At 40.9% G+C, this 19,433-nt stretch overlaps 1 protein-coding gene across 1 annotated transcript in view; it reads left to right on the forward strand.

Moving 5' to 3' along the window:
* Window positions 1-16,825: 16,825 nt before the first annotated feature.
* Window positions 16,826-19,433, forward strand: part of WDFY3 (WD repeat and FYVE domain containing 3) — a 244,999-nt gene continuing 242,391 nt past the window's right edge. The window contains 2 exon segments of the mRNA XM_030564966.1: window positions 16,826-16,846; window positions 16,848-17,006. Of these exon segments, the coding sequence (XP_030420826.1) occupies window positions 16,826-16,846; window positions 16,848-17,006 (180 nt within the window).

Here is a 19,433-nt window from a genome sequence, read left to right on the forward strand (position 1 = left end):
CATTGTACTCTGCATTAAGGAATACTTTTCTATAGGAAATCAGTATCAATATAAAAGCTGTACATCTACTTTTTAGACTTTTATCAAAAATGTTATCATTTGTCTCTGAAACTTACAGTCTTAGACTGAAATCTTGTGGTTAAGCTTCAGAACTCTGAATCAGAAGACCTGTGGTCTAGTTTCAGTTTTGGCCCAAACAGTCTATCTAACATACAGAAAATATAACCTCGATATGGTAGTTCATCCACTTGGTACTGGAGATCATAGCACCTACCTCACAAAGTATGTCTAAGGCTAAAATTATCTGTAAAACACCTGAAAACTGTTAGAAAACTAAGTGGTACAATTTTTTTTCCCTTAGAATGGCATATTAGGTGCATGGATACAAGATTTCCAGCAGTGCTGTGTGAATGTTCTTTAATCCTAATCTAGGTGCGGCATGGAGATACAGACATGTTCAGTTCTTGGTGTCTCTGAGACTACTACTACTAAAAACGTTAACTGATATTCTTATTGGCAATTTTTCTGATGTGGATCCTGCCAGTTATGAACAGGACTGAAACCACCAGTTTATTTCACTAGGCCAATCTCTCATGCTATTGAAGTGTTGACACCTGTCTCCAATTGGCCAATGATGCTAGCTTCAATTACCCACTTGTTAAACAAGTCCCTTTGTGCTTTCTTCCATGCTGCCTCCCAGTAAACTACCTCCTTGTGCTCCTTCAGTGGCTCCTTGGAACTCTCCTTTTCTGTGATGCCTGCATAAAAACTTTTTGGGCAGTTGGTCTTCCAACACTCCTGCTTCTCATACTAACCAGTATTGTCTCCCTGTGTCCTGTGCGTCTCCATCTGTTTGTATCCACCTGTTGTCTCTGGTCTTTTATGCTTTGATTGAACGCTACTTGGAGCAGGGACTTTTTTCTCTGTTTGAACAGTGACTTGCACAATGTGATCCTGGTCTGTGCCTGTCCTCCTTGACACTACAGTAATACAAACAAGTAGGCCACCAGACAGCTGTCTGAGGGCGACAATTCTGGCCAGTAGTACCCTGGCTGGATTTGTAGTAATCCCTCAGCTCTGTAGAAGGAAAAGGTTCTTGTTGCATTGCTCAACACCCGTTACTTTTTTTCTCTTTTCTAAGGCTGTTAAGAAGTGGGTTGAGTATATGCTGGTGGGCTGTTCTACCAGCCCAGGTAGGAACACCCAAAGCCGTTAAAGGCCCTTGCCTCAGGACACGATTTATTATTTGAAAGCAAAGGACATAAAAACACAATATAAACACACAGCCCAGGAATTCAGGCTACAGACCCCCAAAGGCTTCCCCCACTCCTTTTACTTCCATCAGCCAGGGTGGTGAAGAGGACGTTCCCTTCCCCTCTGCACCTGGCTTCCTTTTCATTATATAATCTGCCTAGCCACATGATAGACAGGGATCCCTTAAACTTTTCCAGGCTGCTGCTGCTGCTTGTCACATTGAGTTTGAGGTAGATACATTTAAATCTGTGGGCAATCCTCTATTGTGTGATTTTTAATTTACAGAAAGGGTATCCATTTGTAGATTGTGCCAAGCCAATGCAACTGAGCCAAGATAGTGAACCATGGTGGCTTGCAACAGTTGTATTTTAGAAATTTGCAGCAAGAAGGAATAAATCCCATGAGCAATTTATCCATTCCCTAGAAGTTTAATGGGCTGTGGATTATTGTAAACATTCTGGGCTCAGCTTGTCTATAAAGATGTTTAAAGACACACTATTAAATACTATGGCATATGTTGATAAGGTTCTTCAAGCTACTTAGAGATGCCTCAAATGCTATGGGGGCCTCTGCGGTGTGGTGATATGGGATTCGGCAATTTTTCTTTTTGTTGTATACATGCATTGGAATGTTGGCATGACTAAACAAGCTGATGACTGAAAACTATTTAGTTATTTTATAATGTTAATTCAGCTACTTTTCCACCATTATCATCTTCCCCTAAATTTAGGGGGAATCTGAATTTGCAATATCTTAAAAATGGCTTAGCCTCTGAGCCAGCCACCATGGTTCACTGTTTTTTCTCAATTGTCTGGCTGTGGCTTTGCACTATCTAAAAATTCCTTTATGACCAGGGATTTAATTACATTTTATCTTGGATTTTCCATCCGCTGGTGTTCTTTCTGATGGAAAAAGCTACAGAATTGTAGTAGCGAGTGGAAATTTATTATTGTGACTAGACATGGCGGTAGAATTTTCATCTTTTGTTTTTTTCATTGCAGATAGTATGACTTTTTTTTTTTCCCCCTCTGGTGTTACTACTTATATTTTGACCAATGGCAGATATGATTTGAAACTGAGGAGGAGTGTGCACTTCTTTTGGTGGGAGGAGGGGGGATTTAAATTGTTGTTGCTATCCTAGGAAAAGGTCTGATGGATGGGAGTAAATGGTTTGAAGAAAAGTGTTTGTGTGTTTGGAGAAATGGAGGGATATTGAATTCTGTAATCCTGTGCTCAATTTAAAGAGCTGCTTGCCTTCTCAGCAGACATACTGCAAGTAGCTGAAAAGAAAATATATTTTGGATAGTGTACATACTGTTTGACCCAAACCACAGTTAACATAACTCTTCACCGGTATTGAGATAAAATTATCGCATCTTCAAAGTTGACATATTTTTCCTCTGATTACTTACTTTCATAGACCACAGCATAAATTCCAGTCTTCAGTAAGACTTATTTTTCATGCTAGCAGAATAATTTCTAGATAAGTCCTGTTATTTCTGTTTACTGCTGATGTAAGAACTCCCTATGAAAGCTTTATTTCTTCTTCGAATGCTTGCTCATATCGATTCCAATTAGGTGTGCACATGCCGCGTGCACAATCATCGGAAGATTTTTACCCTAGCAACAGTTGGTGAGTTGGCTGGGTCGCCCCTTGGAGTGGCGCCGTTATGGCACCGGATATATACCCCTGCTGACCCAACGGCCCTTCAGTTCCTTCTTACTGCCCATGACGGTTGTTGGAACTGTGAAGCGCGGCTTAACTGATCTCCACTTCCCTAGCTTTCCTCGTAGTTCTTTATAAATCATTGTTGATAGTTCAATAGTTTACAGTTATAGTTCGTTCGTAGTCGTTTGTGTATAGGTAGTGTATATAGTTGTTGCGGGATCGGAGATTATCCCCTTTCCTCCACCCCAGTGCCGGGGCTCATACCCAGGTCACTGGGTTTCAAACTGTGCTTGGAGTGCCATAAGCCGATGCCAACGGAGGATCCCCACAACTCCTGTCTCAAATGCCTCGGGGAATCCCACCTCTCTCATAAGTGCCGCATTTGTAAGTCCTTTAAATCTAGGATGAAAAAGGAGCGGGACTTTTGTTTGAAGCAGCTCCTCATGGAAACGGCACTTAGTCACAGCGCCCTTGGTACCAAGCGCGGGACAAACTACATCAGCTCGGAGAGCTCCTTCAGCTCCAGAGCGCTCCAGTACCACGAAAGACACCCGACACTGGGCCCCTGTGGCACCGATGTCTTCTTGGCACCGATCCTTATCTCCACGTCCCAGGAAGCAGCACTCCTGCTGCCTCAGCCCCGTCAGTACCTCAGCTGGAGCAACAGCCATGTCGGCTTGCCGGGCTAAGTCTTCTGCCGTGGCACCGCTGGTAACAGCACCGTCAATTCCAGTCCCGCAAGTGTCGTCGAGTCCGATGCCCCAAAGCTCCCCGGTGCGCACCGTGGTTGAGCTCGATCTCCCATCGACCCCCGAGACTCTTCCACAGCGTGTGAACTTATTGCACTTGCGGAGCCGTGTCTGTGTCAACCCCCGGCAGTCGTACAGTCCATAGGCACGCCTGCCCTGATGACGCCACCATCTGTGTGAGTAGCTGAGGAGACGTCGATCCCGCTGACGATTCCGGTCTCACCGCCGATCCGGTCCTGATGCCACTCGCAGTCCCGGCCTCTCGGCTCAGCCTCTCGTTCGCCTGCTGGTACAACCGGCACCGATCAGGCTCCCGGCACCGTTCCTGGCAACCGCTCCTCCTGCAGCCATTCTCTATGGAGATCGAGGGTCCTGGTCGGCCTCCCGGCACCGCTACAGTTGTAGGTCCCAGTCCGATCATGGTAACCGATATACAACTCCCGGTACCGCTCCCTGGTGCCATCCCGCGACCTGCCAGTTGGGACACGGCGACCACTCAAAGGACTCTCAGCACCACCTTGGACTTCAAGACACACTTCAGTGGCATCTCAGGCCGGTAGCGGGTATTAAGCACGGGGTTGTGACTTGGAGGCAGCCAGGCAGACCTTTGCAGAGAACCAAGGTCATGAACAAGGTCCCACCCAGTGGTCCTGGACACCTTGGGCGTATCCTCAAGCCCAAGGTGTTCCCCCGGCTGCACCACGATCTGCAACCTCGGAACACCGCGTGCCAGAGGCGACTGTAAGCCGGCCTCCTCCCATGGGCACAGATGGGGCCTGGGTATCTGCTGAGCCACCTGCAGATACCCAGGCCCCACCTGCGTCTGACACTGGTCCCCAAGAGCAGGAGCCCCCACAGGACCCTCTCGTCCTTGGCTGCCGCTGCCTCATCCTCCTCTGGCCCTCCCCCAATTGACCTGAGGGCTCATCAGACCTTCTGCGAAGGGTGGTCCAGAATATGAACTTACAGGTGGAGAAGGTCCCTGAGATAGAGGACCAGTCGTAGACATTTTATCAGCAGACATCTCTACCAGGGTAGCACTGCCCTTTATCCACACTATACAAGCTAACGCAGATACGATCAGGCAATCCCCAGCCTCCATTCCTCCTGTGGCCAGAGGGGTCAAGAGGAAGTACTTGGTATCTTCTAAAGGGTAAGAATACTTATATGTACATCCTCACCCTTGCTCCTTAGTGGTGGTTCTATCCAGCCAGGCTCCCTACCTGCCCTGGCTCTGTGTGGCTCCTTGAAGCGGCCAGCATCTCCAGTTTCTAGATACTATATAGATGTTAATCAATAGGGTGACCAAATGTTTTGCATTTAATTTTTAGCTTCAGGGCTTTGTTTTCCATATTGTTAGCTGAAGCTGATGTTGCCACTGATTTTAAAACCTATTGCCTTCCTTTGATGCGTGGGGCATGGGTCACTTGCTGGAGGATTCTCTGTACTTTGAAGTCTTTAAACCCGGATTTGAGGACTTCAGTAGCTCAGGCATAGGTTAGGGGTTTATTACAGGAGTGTGTGGGGTGAGATTCTGTGGCCTGTGTTGTGCAGGAGGTCAGACTAGACGATCATAATGGTCCCTTCTGACCTTAAAGTTTGTGACTCTGTTGCTCTTGCATCATATCTCCGACTCTCAAGGGAAGCACGTATGATGAAGCCTGCCCTGATATTGCTGTCCAACATTGCTCCTAGAACAAAAAAATGTTCTAAGTGTGAAGCGGAAGCATCTGAAGGAAGCCCGTGCAGGCAAGAATGGCCCTAGTCAAAAGAAATGGAGGTAGCAAAAGCATGCAAGGGCAACCTAAGTGGCTTCACAAATTTTCTCCTCAAATAGGGCTTTGTTTTTCTGTCAGCCACATCCTTTCAGTGGGAGTTAACATCTCTTGATATCACTATGTCTTTAACCATGGAAGAGAGAGCTGCGACTACTTTCAGAAGTAGGTCAGATGTAGACGTGTATATTAGTGCTTTTTTGTTAACTTTCCAAATGGTGTGTCTGCTGGATTTTCCCACTCAGTTCTTATCAGATCAAGAAGTATTATAAGGGGGGATATATGGTTCTTATTTAGATTCTGAGAGCTGTGTTAGCAAGTGATCTCATGGCACTTTCTCCAAAACATCTTCCTTGAGGGAAATCATCTTGGGGACTATCTAATCTTTATACTACTCTTTCAGAAGCAGTTTCAAAATGCCCCTCAAAAACTTATTCTGGGGACTGACTTCCTATGACTCTGTTTAAGAGTCTCCAATTGCAGACCTTCCTCCCAGGAAGAGTCTTCTAAGAACACCAGACACTGTAGTGGTTTTTAAAAATTCCATTCAAATGGAGTGTGAAAGTAGAATGAATTATATAGTAAAAATAGAAAGGATTAAAGAAATGCTGTCTGTACCTTAAGCAAAACTGTTGGAATGCTGCAATCCAGGTGTCAGGAATACAGACATTAACATAGAACAATTGTACCGTTAAAGGGCAATTGGTGAAGTATTAGCCTTAAATCGATAACAGTTAGTAAGGAAATAGAATATGCATGCTGTGCCCCAGGTGAATTTTCCTGTTTTGCTTTCTTTGTCCCTTTGTCTAATCCCGCTCTTTTATCTGTATAAATAAGACTGTTTGGGCCTTGCATGGCCACTCACATATTCTAAATGTTATTGGCGGAGCGCTGCGCTAATAAAACAGAGTGGTCTGACAAATTGTGAGTCCTGATTCTAACTTTGACAATTTGGAGGTCCCACCGAGATGGCAACCGTCTTCACTGGGGCTGTGTGATTCCTGACTGTTTTTGTAGGATGACCGTGGCAGCTGGCACCTGGGCATTTGGCCCAAGCGGGTCCTCCACTAGAGCGGAAAGGCGCACAGCCACAGTGAGGTCTACGCCATCGAACCTGTTGGTTCCCACTCTGTTCTGGTAGGGATCGCCGGGATCTGACATCAGAAATCTGGTCAGGTAATTATTTCTGTGTTTTGTCCGGACTAAGGACTGTCCTGTCTCTGTGTCTATCTGTCCTCTTGTGGAGTGTTTGAGTCTGGGTGCCGTCTCTGTCTGGGGATCGGCCGACCAAGGGGTTCCTGTCCCCGTGGTCTGAGTGAGTGAAATCTGCACAATTGCAGCCGCACCACACCTTGGGTAAAACCCTTAGTGTGAAAGCAAGGGCAATTGAGGCAGTAGTCTTTGGGCTCCTTTTGTGTGTTGCACTGGGCATCGGTCTGATGAACCCGAATTTCCTTCTTGTGTAATTGGTGTGTGAAGTCCTCCTGTATTGGTAAACAGACTTCTAAGTCGGGACAGTTCCCTAAATGAACGCCGGCTCATTTTATGTATTTAGGATGGGTCCGGACTCCTGTAAAAAGGGTCCAGACTCCTGTAAATTTCTGGGAAAATGGTCTAGGCTAACTCGGGGGAATCCCAAAACTCAGTGGCCACTGTTAAAATCTTGGAACAAAGACTGAGTGGACGTCTTAAAGGACAAACTCAGCCAACCTAAAACTAAATTGGCTAAAGGAGAGGTTAATTGTTTCATGCAGTGGTGGGAAGAGGCAAATCATAGGTGGACAAAATCAAAACTGGCCTCTCTCAATTATTCAAATAATAAGTTAAAAGCTTTATTAAAAGCCTCCTCTCCCACCACTAGACTGAGCGCTCCTCTTTACTCCACTCTCCAAACCCCGGATCGATCCAACCCCCTTCATACTTCCATCTCATTGTAAAAATGACCAAAAAGCCCCTTGTTCTGTTCCCCTTTGTTGTCTGCCTCAAAAACTGATTCTTTAGTGTTCCACTACCAATTCAGCAAGAACAGGTTGAAAGCCCTAAGGAAATAGTGTTAGAAGTAAAAAAAGCAGTAAGTGCAGGCATGAACCCCTGGAACAATACCTAAAATGGTAAAATCTGAGGTGATAAAGGTGTCATTTTGGAACATAAACAAGTGATTTAAGTAAAGAGAGTGAAAAGTTAACTCTACAAAGGCTGGAGAAAATTAAGCAGTTAAACTTTGTAAAAATGTTAAAAAAGGACCATGTTAAAAAAAAATTCTTGGTTTCTTTGCAGCCATTCTAAAGGAAAAATGGGCCCTTTTCCAGAAAAGTGCCTGTAAATAATCCATATATATATATATATATATATATATATATATATATATATATATATATATATATATATATATATATATATATATATATACAGCTATGTAAAAACAAAGTAGTGTAAAAAAATGTTAAGAAAAAAAAGTGTATGTATCTATTTGTCTGTAAAAATATGTAAAGTTCTAAGAATCTAAACCAACACATCTGGTTTGTAAAACTCCTGTTTTGTAAGTGTAAGATAAATTAATTTTAATTTTGTTTTTAATGCCACTACAAATTCATTTAACTCTTTAATTCAAAGCTGCAAAACTGACGGACCTTTTTGCAAAACACAGCTAATTAGTGTTGTTTGGCTTTGAAATTTAGCATTTAACCCTTAAGGGGTAACTTAATTGTTACAAAAATTAAAATGTTTTTAAATAAAAACCAAGTCATGGCTGCAATAGGGCAGTCAAAATCAGAAAAATAGGAAAAAATTCTGAAGTCTTCTTGTTTGTTTGTTTTTTAGTGTCAAAAGGGGGATATGTAAGAGCAGGATTTTATAATGTCCCATAAGAATTACAGTATAATTTAATTTCATCCTGCTAGCCACCTTTTTTAAATACCAGAAAAAATGACCCTCTGGGACTATAAGATTCTGTTTTCCCATATGCATTACAAATTGGGCCCTCTCTAACTCTTTGTTTTAAGATTTAGGTAGTAAAAGACAGGATTCTCTATTGTTTTTCTAATTTACTTAACACAGACACATTAAAGGCCTGGGTCTCAATGTAAATTGTCTTAGTTATCAATTGTAAAACTTAGCAAGGTTTAATTTGCAATGCTTTTTTTTGTCCTATATAAAATACTACTGTTTGTATTCTCAATCTGTTTGTGTGAATGAGAAATGTATGCATCAGGAAAAAACAAGGTGTAAAGGCCATTGTTACAGCCAAAGTCAAGGGACAGCTGTTAAACTGTCTGGCATCTCAGAGTGGATACATGCTTCACAGTGTAAGAATGCACCACCCCCCGTGAACCAACCACCACCTCAGGACCACGCAGAGTCAATTTTTTGTTTGGCTCCAGAAGAAGACGTAGAGAAACAGCCTGCAATAACTTACAATCTACGCTCTCGTAAGGGTTGCCAGAAGCAGATGACTACATAAAGCAAGGCCCAAGAAGAAGCAGTAGTGAGCCTAGCGCCTGCTGCCTGGTGAACATAAAACTGTAACTGCAGTTCCCTCAGTTGAGGTTGTCAGAACCAAAAGGGCCCTGCCTCCAACATGCGCCTCTGGTGGTACCTGTTCTTCGGCTGCTGGTGTCTTAAGGTCTGGGGAGTCCACAATAACAATTCTTTTATCCAGCAGCAAGTGTGGATAGCTCAGACCCTTATTATTTCTAAATGCTGGGTCTGCAGCCACATCCCAGCCCAATCTCAAACTGGTGTTCCTGTCCTGGCTATCCCACTCAATTCCCCAGACCTCACTGGAGAACCTTGTCCATTTAACACAATATGGAACAGTAATGACACCTGGGAAGAGGCTATTGGCAGTTCCTTTACCCCACTTGGGGGAGCAATACACCAGGCAAAAAAGCTCCTAAGAAATTAAATAACGGCAAATAAAACCAGACAAAGTTTAAGAGCCCTGGCCAAAGAAACAGGGGTGATCAGACAGGTTGCCCTCCAAAACCGTCAGGCATTGAACATAGGGCTGGCGGCCAAAGGAGGGACCTGTGCTCTCACTGGAAAACAATGTTGTATGTTTATACAATACCAATGAGGTAATAGATCGCTATAGCCACTTAGAACAAATCACATATCTTCCCCATGAAGAGTCGAGTTCTTTATGGAAGTGGCTAAGTAACCTGTTCAATTTCTCTGGCACAGGAAACTGGTTGTTTCAGGGAACCCTAACTATCCTGTTTGGAATCTTAGTGATTTTTGTATGCTTTCAGTTAATCTCCTGTTGCATCCAAAATGGTGTAAGACATGCCACACAGATGACTGCCCCAAAACAGAGTGCTAATATGATAATTTTGAATATCGCTGATGAACTAAGAGATAAGGAACGGTTAATTTGTGAAACTCAGTAAGGGTTGGTCATGGCGTACGCCTGACCAAAAGGAGGGATTGTGAAAGTAGAATGAATTATATAGTAAAAATAGAAAGGATTAAAGAAATGCTGTCTGTACCTTTAAGCAAAACTGTTGGAATGCTGCAATCCAGGTGTCAGGAATACAGACATTAACATAGAACAATTGCACCGTTAAAGGGCAATTGGTGAAGTATTAGCCTTAAATCGATAACAGTTAGTAAGGAAATAGAATATGCATGCTGTGCCCCAGGTGAATTTTCCTGTTTTGCTTTCTTTGTCCCTTTGTCTAATTCCCGCTCTTTTATCTGTATAAATAAGACTGTTTGGGCCTTGCATGGCCACTCACATATTCTAAATGTTATTGGCGGAGCGCTGCGCTAATAAAACAGAGTGGTCTGACAAATTGTGAGTCCTGATTCTAACTTTAACAGGAGTATGAATCGTGGTGTTAGAGATCAGAAATATCCATTGAGTCATGTATTCATTCTCATATTGGTGTAGTTTTAGTAGCCTGAGTTAATGGTTCTCATACTGCAGTTCAATAGAGCTATTTCTTATTGTCCATAGGATTCTTTCTGGTGATCCACAAATAAAAACATTGGTCGAATATGCTATAAAATATGGCTTTTTAGTGCTGTCTCCATTCTAGTCTCAATTTAAATGTCCTTAAATGAAGGAGTTCCTTGACTTTTGAAGTTTTGTAGTCCTAGCAGTGGATTTATATATATAAAAAAACTTTTCTCACTAGATTATAAATGTAGCTAGTTTTGAACACACACATGTTAAGTTACACTGAAAAAATAAGGAACTACCTTTATGGTGAGTAGCATTTGGTGTAAGATTGTAGTTAATTATTATTACCCAATTATGAAGTTTTAGATTTGTTGGATTGCAACTTCAGTTAGATCATATATCTTAATGAGTGTTGTTTTACATAAACTTGAATAGGTATAATTGGAAGTCATCTATTTGAATAGCTACTAGACAGGGATAGCTCAGTGGTTTGAGCGTTGGCATGTTAAACCCAAGGTGAGTTCAGTTCTTGAGGGGGCCATTTAGGGATCTGAGGGCTGTGCATATACACACAGAATACCTGTCAGGAACAGTACTTGGTTCCTGTTAGTGAAGGCAGGGGACTGGACTCAGTCCCTTCCAATTGTATGAGATAGGTATATTGCCATGTATTATTAATTGCTGAAATTTTCAATAGAGAATCGTTTTTATTATAAAAGATGGAGATTGTATGGCACTAGTTAGGAGTGCGAGACTCAGAGGGAACTATGATCTGGGACACTAATGTTCTGCAGGAAAACACCTAGGAACAGAAAAACATGGGATTGAAATTGAGGCTTAAGTTTCGCAGTGATGCTGATGTTTAAATTGGTAAAAAAAAAAGTCAGACCCTAGGAACAGGTGCAGTTGCACCTGATAGTGTGTGAATGGGCTGTTAAGAACAGTGTGTAGATTCTCAAACTTTTGTACTGGTTACACCTTTCACATAGCAGGCCTTTGAGTGCAACCCTGCTTATAAATTAAAAATACTTTTAATATATTTAACACCATTATAAATGCTGGAGGCAAAGCGGGATTTGGTGTAGAAGATGACAGCTCATGACCCCCCACATAATAACCTCACGTCTCGCCGAGGGGTCCTAACACCCAGTTTGAGAACTCCTGTGCTAGCAGCTACACTTTTAGTTTTTCTTCCATTTAAGAAGTGTGTGAGAAGTACTTTGTAAGTAAGGTCTTAATTAAATGGGTATGCAGATGTTTCTGTTACCTGGTTTTCTTTCAGTTCTGGTTTTAGATCTAATTTAATATAGGCAGGGCTGGTAGCACCTCCCATTTGCCCAGCACTTTCCATTTAAGATCCTGTTTTCAGCAGCTTATAACTTTGGCACACTTTAGCTATGTAGGTTGAAATTCTTCATGTATGTGCCTCAGGCTTTTTTTTTTTTTTAAACTTCTGACAAAATGGTTCAGAAGTTTCCAAGCAGGAGGCTAGGAAAAAATACATTGTTTTGTTCATGTTAAAAAAAATTCTATTGACCTTTTTTTATGAATAGCACTGGTGCTCCTACGCGGTGGAATAGGGACTAGAAACATGGCAGGGACATGCCCTTTTTTGTTAATAATGTGGCTTTTGCTGTCACTGTGAAAATCTGCCCAAATATAGCTAAGAAACCTTTGAAAAAGTGCACTGTGTTCATGCTCAATTGAAATTTAGATTTTAGCTGGTAAATTTTCCCCAAAATTCCATCTCTACTAGGTATACTCAATCCCAAGGTCCAGCAAGACTCTTTCTGCAGTTATATCTCTGAGCTGTTGCAGGCCAAGCTGAGTCAGGCACATGAACTGAGAGCAGGGATACTCCATTCCTGTACTGTCAGGGTACATCTACACAGGGATAAAAGCCCCACAACACGGGTGCAGCTGGCCCAGGTCAACTGGCTTGGTTTTGCAGGGCTTGGGATTGTAGGGCTAAAAATAGCTGTGTAGATGTTTCGGCTTGGACTGTAGCTTCAGGTCTAGGATCCTCCATCCTTGCAGGGTCCCAGAGCTCGGGATTCTGCCTGAGCCCAAATATCTGCGTAGCAATTTTTCAGCCCTGAAGCCTGAGCCGTGCAAGCCTGAGTCAGCTGACTTGAAACTAGATGTGGGGTTTTTATCCCCATGTAGACATACCCTGAGTGAGCGCCTGGAATGGAGTGCAAGATTCCTGATTCTCACCATTCCTCTGCTCTCATCAAATACTTGTGCAACCCAATAGCCAAGTGTGTGCTTTATCCCCATTAAAGGATAACAACTAGAGCTGTCAAGTGTTTAAAAAAAATAATCGTGGATTAATCGCACTGATAATAATAGAATACTATTTATTAAATATTTTTGGATGTTTTCTACATTTTCAAATATACTGGTTTCAGTTACAACACAGAATACAAAATTGACTGCTCGCTTTACATTTATTTTTTATTACCAAATATTGAACTGTAAAAAAAAAAAAGTATTTTTCAATTCACCTAATACAGTACTTTAGTACAATCTCTTTATCATGAAGTTGAATTTACAAATGTAGAATTATGTTTAAAAAAACTGTATTCAGAAATAAAACAATATAAAACTTTCGAACCTAAAAGTCCAATAACTCTACTTCTTGTTCAGCCAGTCACTCAGACAAACAAGTTACAATTTCCAGGAGATAATGGTGCCCGCTTCTTGTTCACTGTGTCACATGAAAGTGAGAACAGGCCTCCATATGGCACTGTTGTAGCCAGCGTTGCAAGATATTCACATGCCAGATGTGCTTAAAGATACATATATCTCTTCATGCTTCAACCACCATTCCAGAGGAGGTGCATCCATGCTGATGACACATTCTGCTTGATATGATCCAAAGCAGAGCGGACTAACGCATGTTAATTTTCGTTATATGAGTCGGATGCCACCAGGAGAAGATTCATTTTCTTTTTTGGTGGTTCAGGTTCTGTAGTTTCCACATCAGAGTGTTGCCCTTCTAGGACTTATGAAAGCATGCTCCATGCCTTGCCCCTCTCAGATTTTGGATGGCACTTGAGATTCTTAAAATTGGGTCAAGTTCTGTAACTATTTTTAGAAATCTCACATTGGTATCTTCTTTGTGTTTTGTCAAAATTTGCTGTGAAAATGTTCTTAAAACCAACAGTATGGGTCATCATCCGAGATTGCTATAAAATGAAATGGACATAAAACAGAACAGGAAACATACAGTCCTTCTCCAAAGAGGTCAGTCACAAATTTAATAAACGTGTTGTTTTTTTAACGAACATCATCAGCATGAAAGCATATCCTCTGGAGTGGAGGCTGAAGCATGAAAGAGCATACAAATGTTAGCATATCTGACACACAAATACCATGCAACGCTAGCTACAAAACTGCCATGCGAACGCCTGTTCTCACTTTCAGGTGACATAAATAAGAAGCAGGCAGTAGTATCTCACATAAATGTAAACAAACTTGTTTTTTCTTAGTGATGGCTGAACAGGAAGTATGACGAGTGGACTTGTAGGCTCTAAAGTTTACATTGGTTTGTTTTTGAGTGCAGTTATGTGACAAAAAAAATCTACATTTTTAAGTTAACTTTGTCGATAGAGATTGCACTATAGTACTTGTCTGAGGTGAATTGAAAAATACTATTTTTTTATCATTTTTACAGTGCAGATATTTGTAATAAAAATATAATAATATAAAGTGAGCGCTGTACATTTTATATTCTCCTGTTGTAATAGAAATCAATATATTTGAAAATGCAAAAAAAATCCACAAATATTTAATAAAGTTCAACTGGTATTCTGTTGTTAACAGTGTGATTAATCGAATTAGGTTGACAGCCCTAATAACAACCTATTATTGCTATCAGTTACTTGAAAGCGCAAGCGGCAGAGATCTGTGAGGAGAACACAAACAAATCTTCCTTCTCATTCTTGTAGTCATAGGCTTCGGGCCTACCACTGATGCTAACATCCAAGCTCAGTTTAAAACCATAGTTCACTCAAGTTTAATGTGGGCCTATATTCCTACAGTATGCATCACAGATTGACTGACTGACAGATGTTGAACAGAATCATGGAAGTTGGGCAAGGAAAACTAGTCTTCCTGATCTAGCTGTGTAGGTGTTTATATGGTTTCCTTCACTGTTGTATCAGTATGCCACAAAACACTACTTAATATATCTGCAGAACACCCTATGAAGTAGGTAACTTTTATATTTCCATTTTATGGATAAGAGTACTGAGGTCCAGAGAGCTTGAGTTAACCAGGACCACAGAGGAATTCGGATAGAGATGGAATTGGAATCCAGATCTTATGAATTCTATTGCCTAAACAATAATCCAAACTACAGAGGTATAGTACATGATTTTTGTCAGCATATCCATATTCTGATGGCTGTTTATATTTCTTCACTCCAGTATCTATTCTTATTAAAGACTTCTGATTAGCAAGTTTTTTGTTTTTATTATAGTAATCAGCAGGTGAAGTATATAAGAAGATGCAAGTCTTCCTGTTTTGCATAGCATACTGTTTGGGTAGGTTTAACAAGGCAGTCGAGATGGCTTTTCTGTTGGTGTGATGCTTAAGAAGGATGTGAAAGGCCAACTACTATCCAGTCAGTCAATATGTAAAAGGCCGAAGGTTGCATCCGGAATCTGTCTCCCTTATAGGCACTATTTTGCTGTGCTGTTATCCATTAGGTTTGACAGCCTGGACTGATTTATTACTTTGTTTAGAGTTCCTAGTGTTTGTGACTTCATTTAAAGCAAAGAATTTTGATGGGTTCATTAAATAAATAAAATTAGTTTTTCTGTTCAGCTGTGAACATTTGGGCCTTTAAAATTTGCTTTTTCAGTTTGAGACAGAGTACTCAATATTTTGGTGTCTCTTGAGTTTTCCCATTACTGCACTAATGACAGTAACATAATTAAGTCATATTCAAGAGTTTGGGATAGCTTTGGGGCTCTGAGTAGCACTGACTCCATTTCAATTTGAACAATACTAGGTATGAATCACTCTGATTTTAAGGCTTAATAAACTCAATGAATGTATGGACTTTTCACTTCTGTGGTTTTTGTCATATAACGTCTTTTCACATTCAACGGGCCAATGAGACTCTCCGGCATGGTCTGACAACTGCTGACTTGTAGATTGAAGAAAAGGCTGACTTCTTAAATTTTGACTCCTTGTTTTGTAAATGTTTTTATATTATCTATAGTTCTCCATGTCCACTGAATTGTTTCATATTTCATATAGTTCTCCATATCCACTGAAGAAAGGAAAAGAAGTAATTGCTTAATCAAGGGAAATTTAGGTTAGATACTAGGAAAAACATTCTACTTATAAGGATAGTTAAGCACTGGAATAGGTTTCCATGGGAAGTTATGAAATCCCTATCACTGGAGATTTTGCCAACAGGTTAGATAAACTACTGTCAGGGCTGGTCTGGGTATGCTTGGTCCTGCCCTCAGCGCAAGAGATTGACTAGATGGACATCTCCAGGTCCCTTCCCACCCACATTTTTTAGAATTCTGTGATTGTACACAAAATATTTGCTGGCATCAGTCTTGGTCCATGCCTGATGTTTGGTTCTCTTGCAGCTTGGCGGGATATTGGTAGGCCTGGCTTGATATGTAATAGAACCTGTACCCATGTTTCCAAGTGTCTGACAGATTGTAGATTAAGTATGTAAAAATATTAAGGTCCAGTTTATCAGAAAGAATATAGCCGCTTTTTCTTTTTCTGGACTTCTGAAATCTTTTATCACTATCTTTTAAGAAGTTAAATACTAATAATACATTCTATTAGACTTATTTTCATGTAGTAAGGAATAAATTCACATTCGTAATGCGGTGTGGACATTTATTTTCTAGAATAAAATCTCAAAGTAAAATGGACACTTGGCGTACGGTATACTTGTAGGAGTAAAGTACACCTCTACCCTGATATAACACGAATTCGGCATATAAGGTGGTTAAAGCAGCCCTTGGGGTGGGGTGTTGTGTCTGCACGCTCTGGCAGATCAAATTCAAGTTCAATATAACTCGGTTTCACCTATAACGCGGTCGGTAAGATTTTTTGGCTCTCTTGGACAGTGTTATTATCAAGCTAGAGGTATATTGGACTGTTCAGTAGCATTTTAAAGTCGTGACATCTTAATTCTAAAAGAGCTTATATTTTACAAACAGCAGTACCTAAATGCTATCACTTGAAGCCTGAAACATAAGATCCAGTTTTCCCAGCTTGGAATACGTCATGCCAATTGTATAGTACATTAAATTATATTGGCCTTTAAAAAAAAATCTAGCTACAGTATTTATGACTTAAGTGGAAGGGCATTTTAACTTGCTTTATTTTTTTAAATGTAAAAAATATTTTTGTGTCATTGTATGAGTTTTACTCAAGTAGTTCATTTTCCTTTCTAAACAGGATAGAAAGACATTTCCAGAACTCAGCAAAGATGAATATGGTCAAGAGAATCCATGGGCCGGCCACGGCAGGAGGAGTGTAGCCCTCAGGATAATGCTCTAGGGTTGATGCACCTGCGCAGACTCTTCACAGAACTTTGTCATCCTCCTCGGCACATGACGCAGAAAGAACAGGAAGAAAAACTTTACATGATGCTACCAGTGTTTAACAGGGTAAGCCAGGTGATGTGATGAGACTTTTCTGGTGCTGGCTAAGGTCTTGTCTACAGGGGGAGAAAACCTGGAGTAGCTAATGTGCACTAGCTACTCTGCACTAACGTCACTGCATAGACAAATTCACACCCTATCTCAATCCACGCTAATTTCCTTGTGTAGATAAGTCCCAAGCGTATTTATAATCTAAATTTGGTGGAGATGTTTGTTTTCCTTTAGAATGATGGGATTGGGAATATTCAGTGGAAACACAACCGAAATGATAAATTTTTAGTTGCCAACATTTTCCTTTTTTGACTGTTTAAAGTAATGTTATGTTAGGAAATCTCTAAGGATGCATAGCAGCATGAAGTTTTGTTCCCTTTATTAACTCTTCATTCTAAAGTAGGGATCTAAACTAGCTTCTAGATTGTCTCCGAACTATTTGGAAAATCTTGCTTTCACATGAAAGTTGGAGTCTGCATGTTCAAAAGCCCAGGTTATATTCAGACTCAGAAAATGATTCACTTGATGCTGACACTTCTTTCAGTCCCAGTCCAGTTGTGATGCACATTGCACTGGAAAAACCCAAGTCCCCAGCCCAGAGAGATTTCTTTATAACACTGGGAAGTCTTTGTGTCTCGGTTATTGTGTACTTTATATGAGTAGTTCTTTTGGGGACTGTTTCAGGTACTTTGGAAGGCACCGTGTATTTCTGTAGTGTAGTATTATCTATCCACTAGAGAGAGATCTAGGAATGCAGTTGTTGGAGGTTTTGCAGGTATGTGTTGTATATATACTGTTTAGGGAGGATTGGAAGCATACGTAAATTGAAGATGAAACATTTTAATAAGCAAACCCTGAAAAGAAAAGTTAATTACCAAACTCAAAAATAACCTAAAATTTGCTTGTAAAGGTTATTTTTTCATTTTTACGGTGATGTATTAAACTAGTTACATGCTGCTTAGAATGACCAGCCTATGTCAAACTATTTTGTTACTGTAGTTTTCTAGGCAGTTCACACATTTGCACCACAGTTTGCCACCATACAACACACTCTTCTTTCAAGAACAAAGGATTTGTAATATTGAATTAACCTATTAAGTAGCATGATCAAGTAGATAGGTCTCCTGAGTCCCTATCTAGTTCCCTGGGTTCTGTTCCGAGCTCTACCACTGAACATGCTGCGTGACCTTCGCGGAATTCCCTCTTTGCCTCCATTTCCCAGCCCACCTTTTATCGTGTTTATTTAGGTTATAAGCCCTTCTGGGGCATGGACTGTGTGTGTAGAATGCTCAACATAATGAAGCTTTGATCTTGGTTGGAGCTTGTAGGTGCTACTGTAATACTAACAAATCTATGATCCATCAGTAGTTGAGATTTTAAAAAGTAAATATCTTATGCACCTGATGAATCACTTAATTGTAAACATACAAGGAAGACTGGCACTAGAAAAGGTTCAGAAAAGGGCAACTAAAATGATTAGGGGTTTGGAGAGGGTCCCATATGAGGAAAGATTAAAGAGGCTAGGACTCTTCAGCTTGGAAGAGAGGAGACAAAGGGGGGATATAATAGAGGTATATAAAATCATGAGTGATGTTGAGAAAGTGGATAAGGAAAAATTATTTACTTATTTCTATAATACAAGAGCTAGGAGTCACCAAATGAAATAATGGGCAGCAGGTTTAAAACAAATAAAAGGAAGTTCTTCTTAAGACAGCGCACAGTCAACTTGTGGAACTCCTTACCTGAGGAGGTTGTGAAGGCTAGGACTATAACAGCGTTTAAAAGAGAACTGGATAAATTCATGGTGGCTAAGTCAATCAGTGGCTATTAGCCAGGATGGGTAAGGAATGGTGTCCCTAGCCTCTGTTTGTCAGAGGATGGAGATGGATGGCAGGAGAGAGATGACTTGATCTGTTAGGTTCACTCCCTCTGGGGCACCTGGCATTGGCCACTGTCGGTAGGACAGATCCTGGGCTAGATGGACCTTTGGTCTGACTCGGTACGGCTGTTCTTATGTTCTTAAGAAAGTTCCTTCCTGATTCTATAATAACTAGATTTGATTACTATGATTGTACCCTGTTTTATCTAGAAATTCTTTTGCTGATGAAATTAACTGTTGTTTTGTTTTGTTTTAAAACCAACTGCAGTAATTGTGTGTAGACACAGACAGACAGCAAACTGTCTTTAGTGTCTCTGCCCAGAATCTTGCAGACTTGAAGGAGAAAATTAACAAGATCCATCATTAGCTCCTTCTGCTTCTTGTCTCTGTTTCGTCATCTCTCCCTGTAATCATGTCTCCTTTTACACTAGTCACTGACTCCAATCTCTTTGAAAGAAACGTGCTCTTAAAATCCATTTCAGTTTGGTTGCTGCCCTGTCCTCTCCCTAGAATCTCTCTCACTAATATCTCAAATGGTTTTCCCTGGCTAGCTGTCTGGTTTT

Source organism: Gopherus evgoodei, chromosome 5, assembly GCF_007399415.2.
Source record: "Gopherus evgoodei ecotype Sinaloan lineage chromosome 5, rGopEvg1_v1.p, whole genome shotgun sequence".
In the NCBI taxonomy this organism is placed as follows: domain Eukaryota; kingdom Metazoa; phylum Chordata; order Testudines; family Testudinidae; genus Gopherus; species Gopherus evgoodei.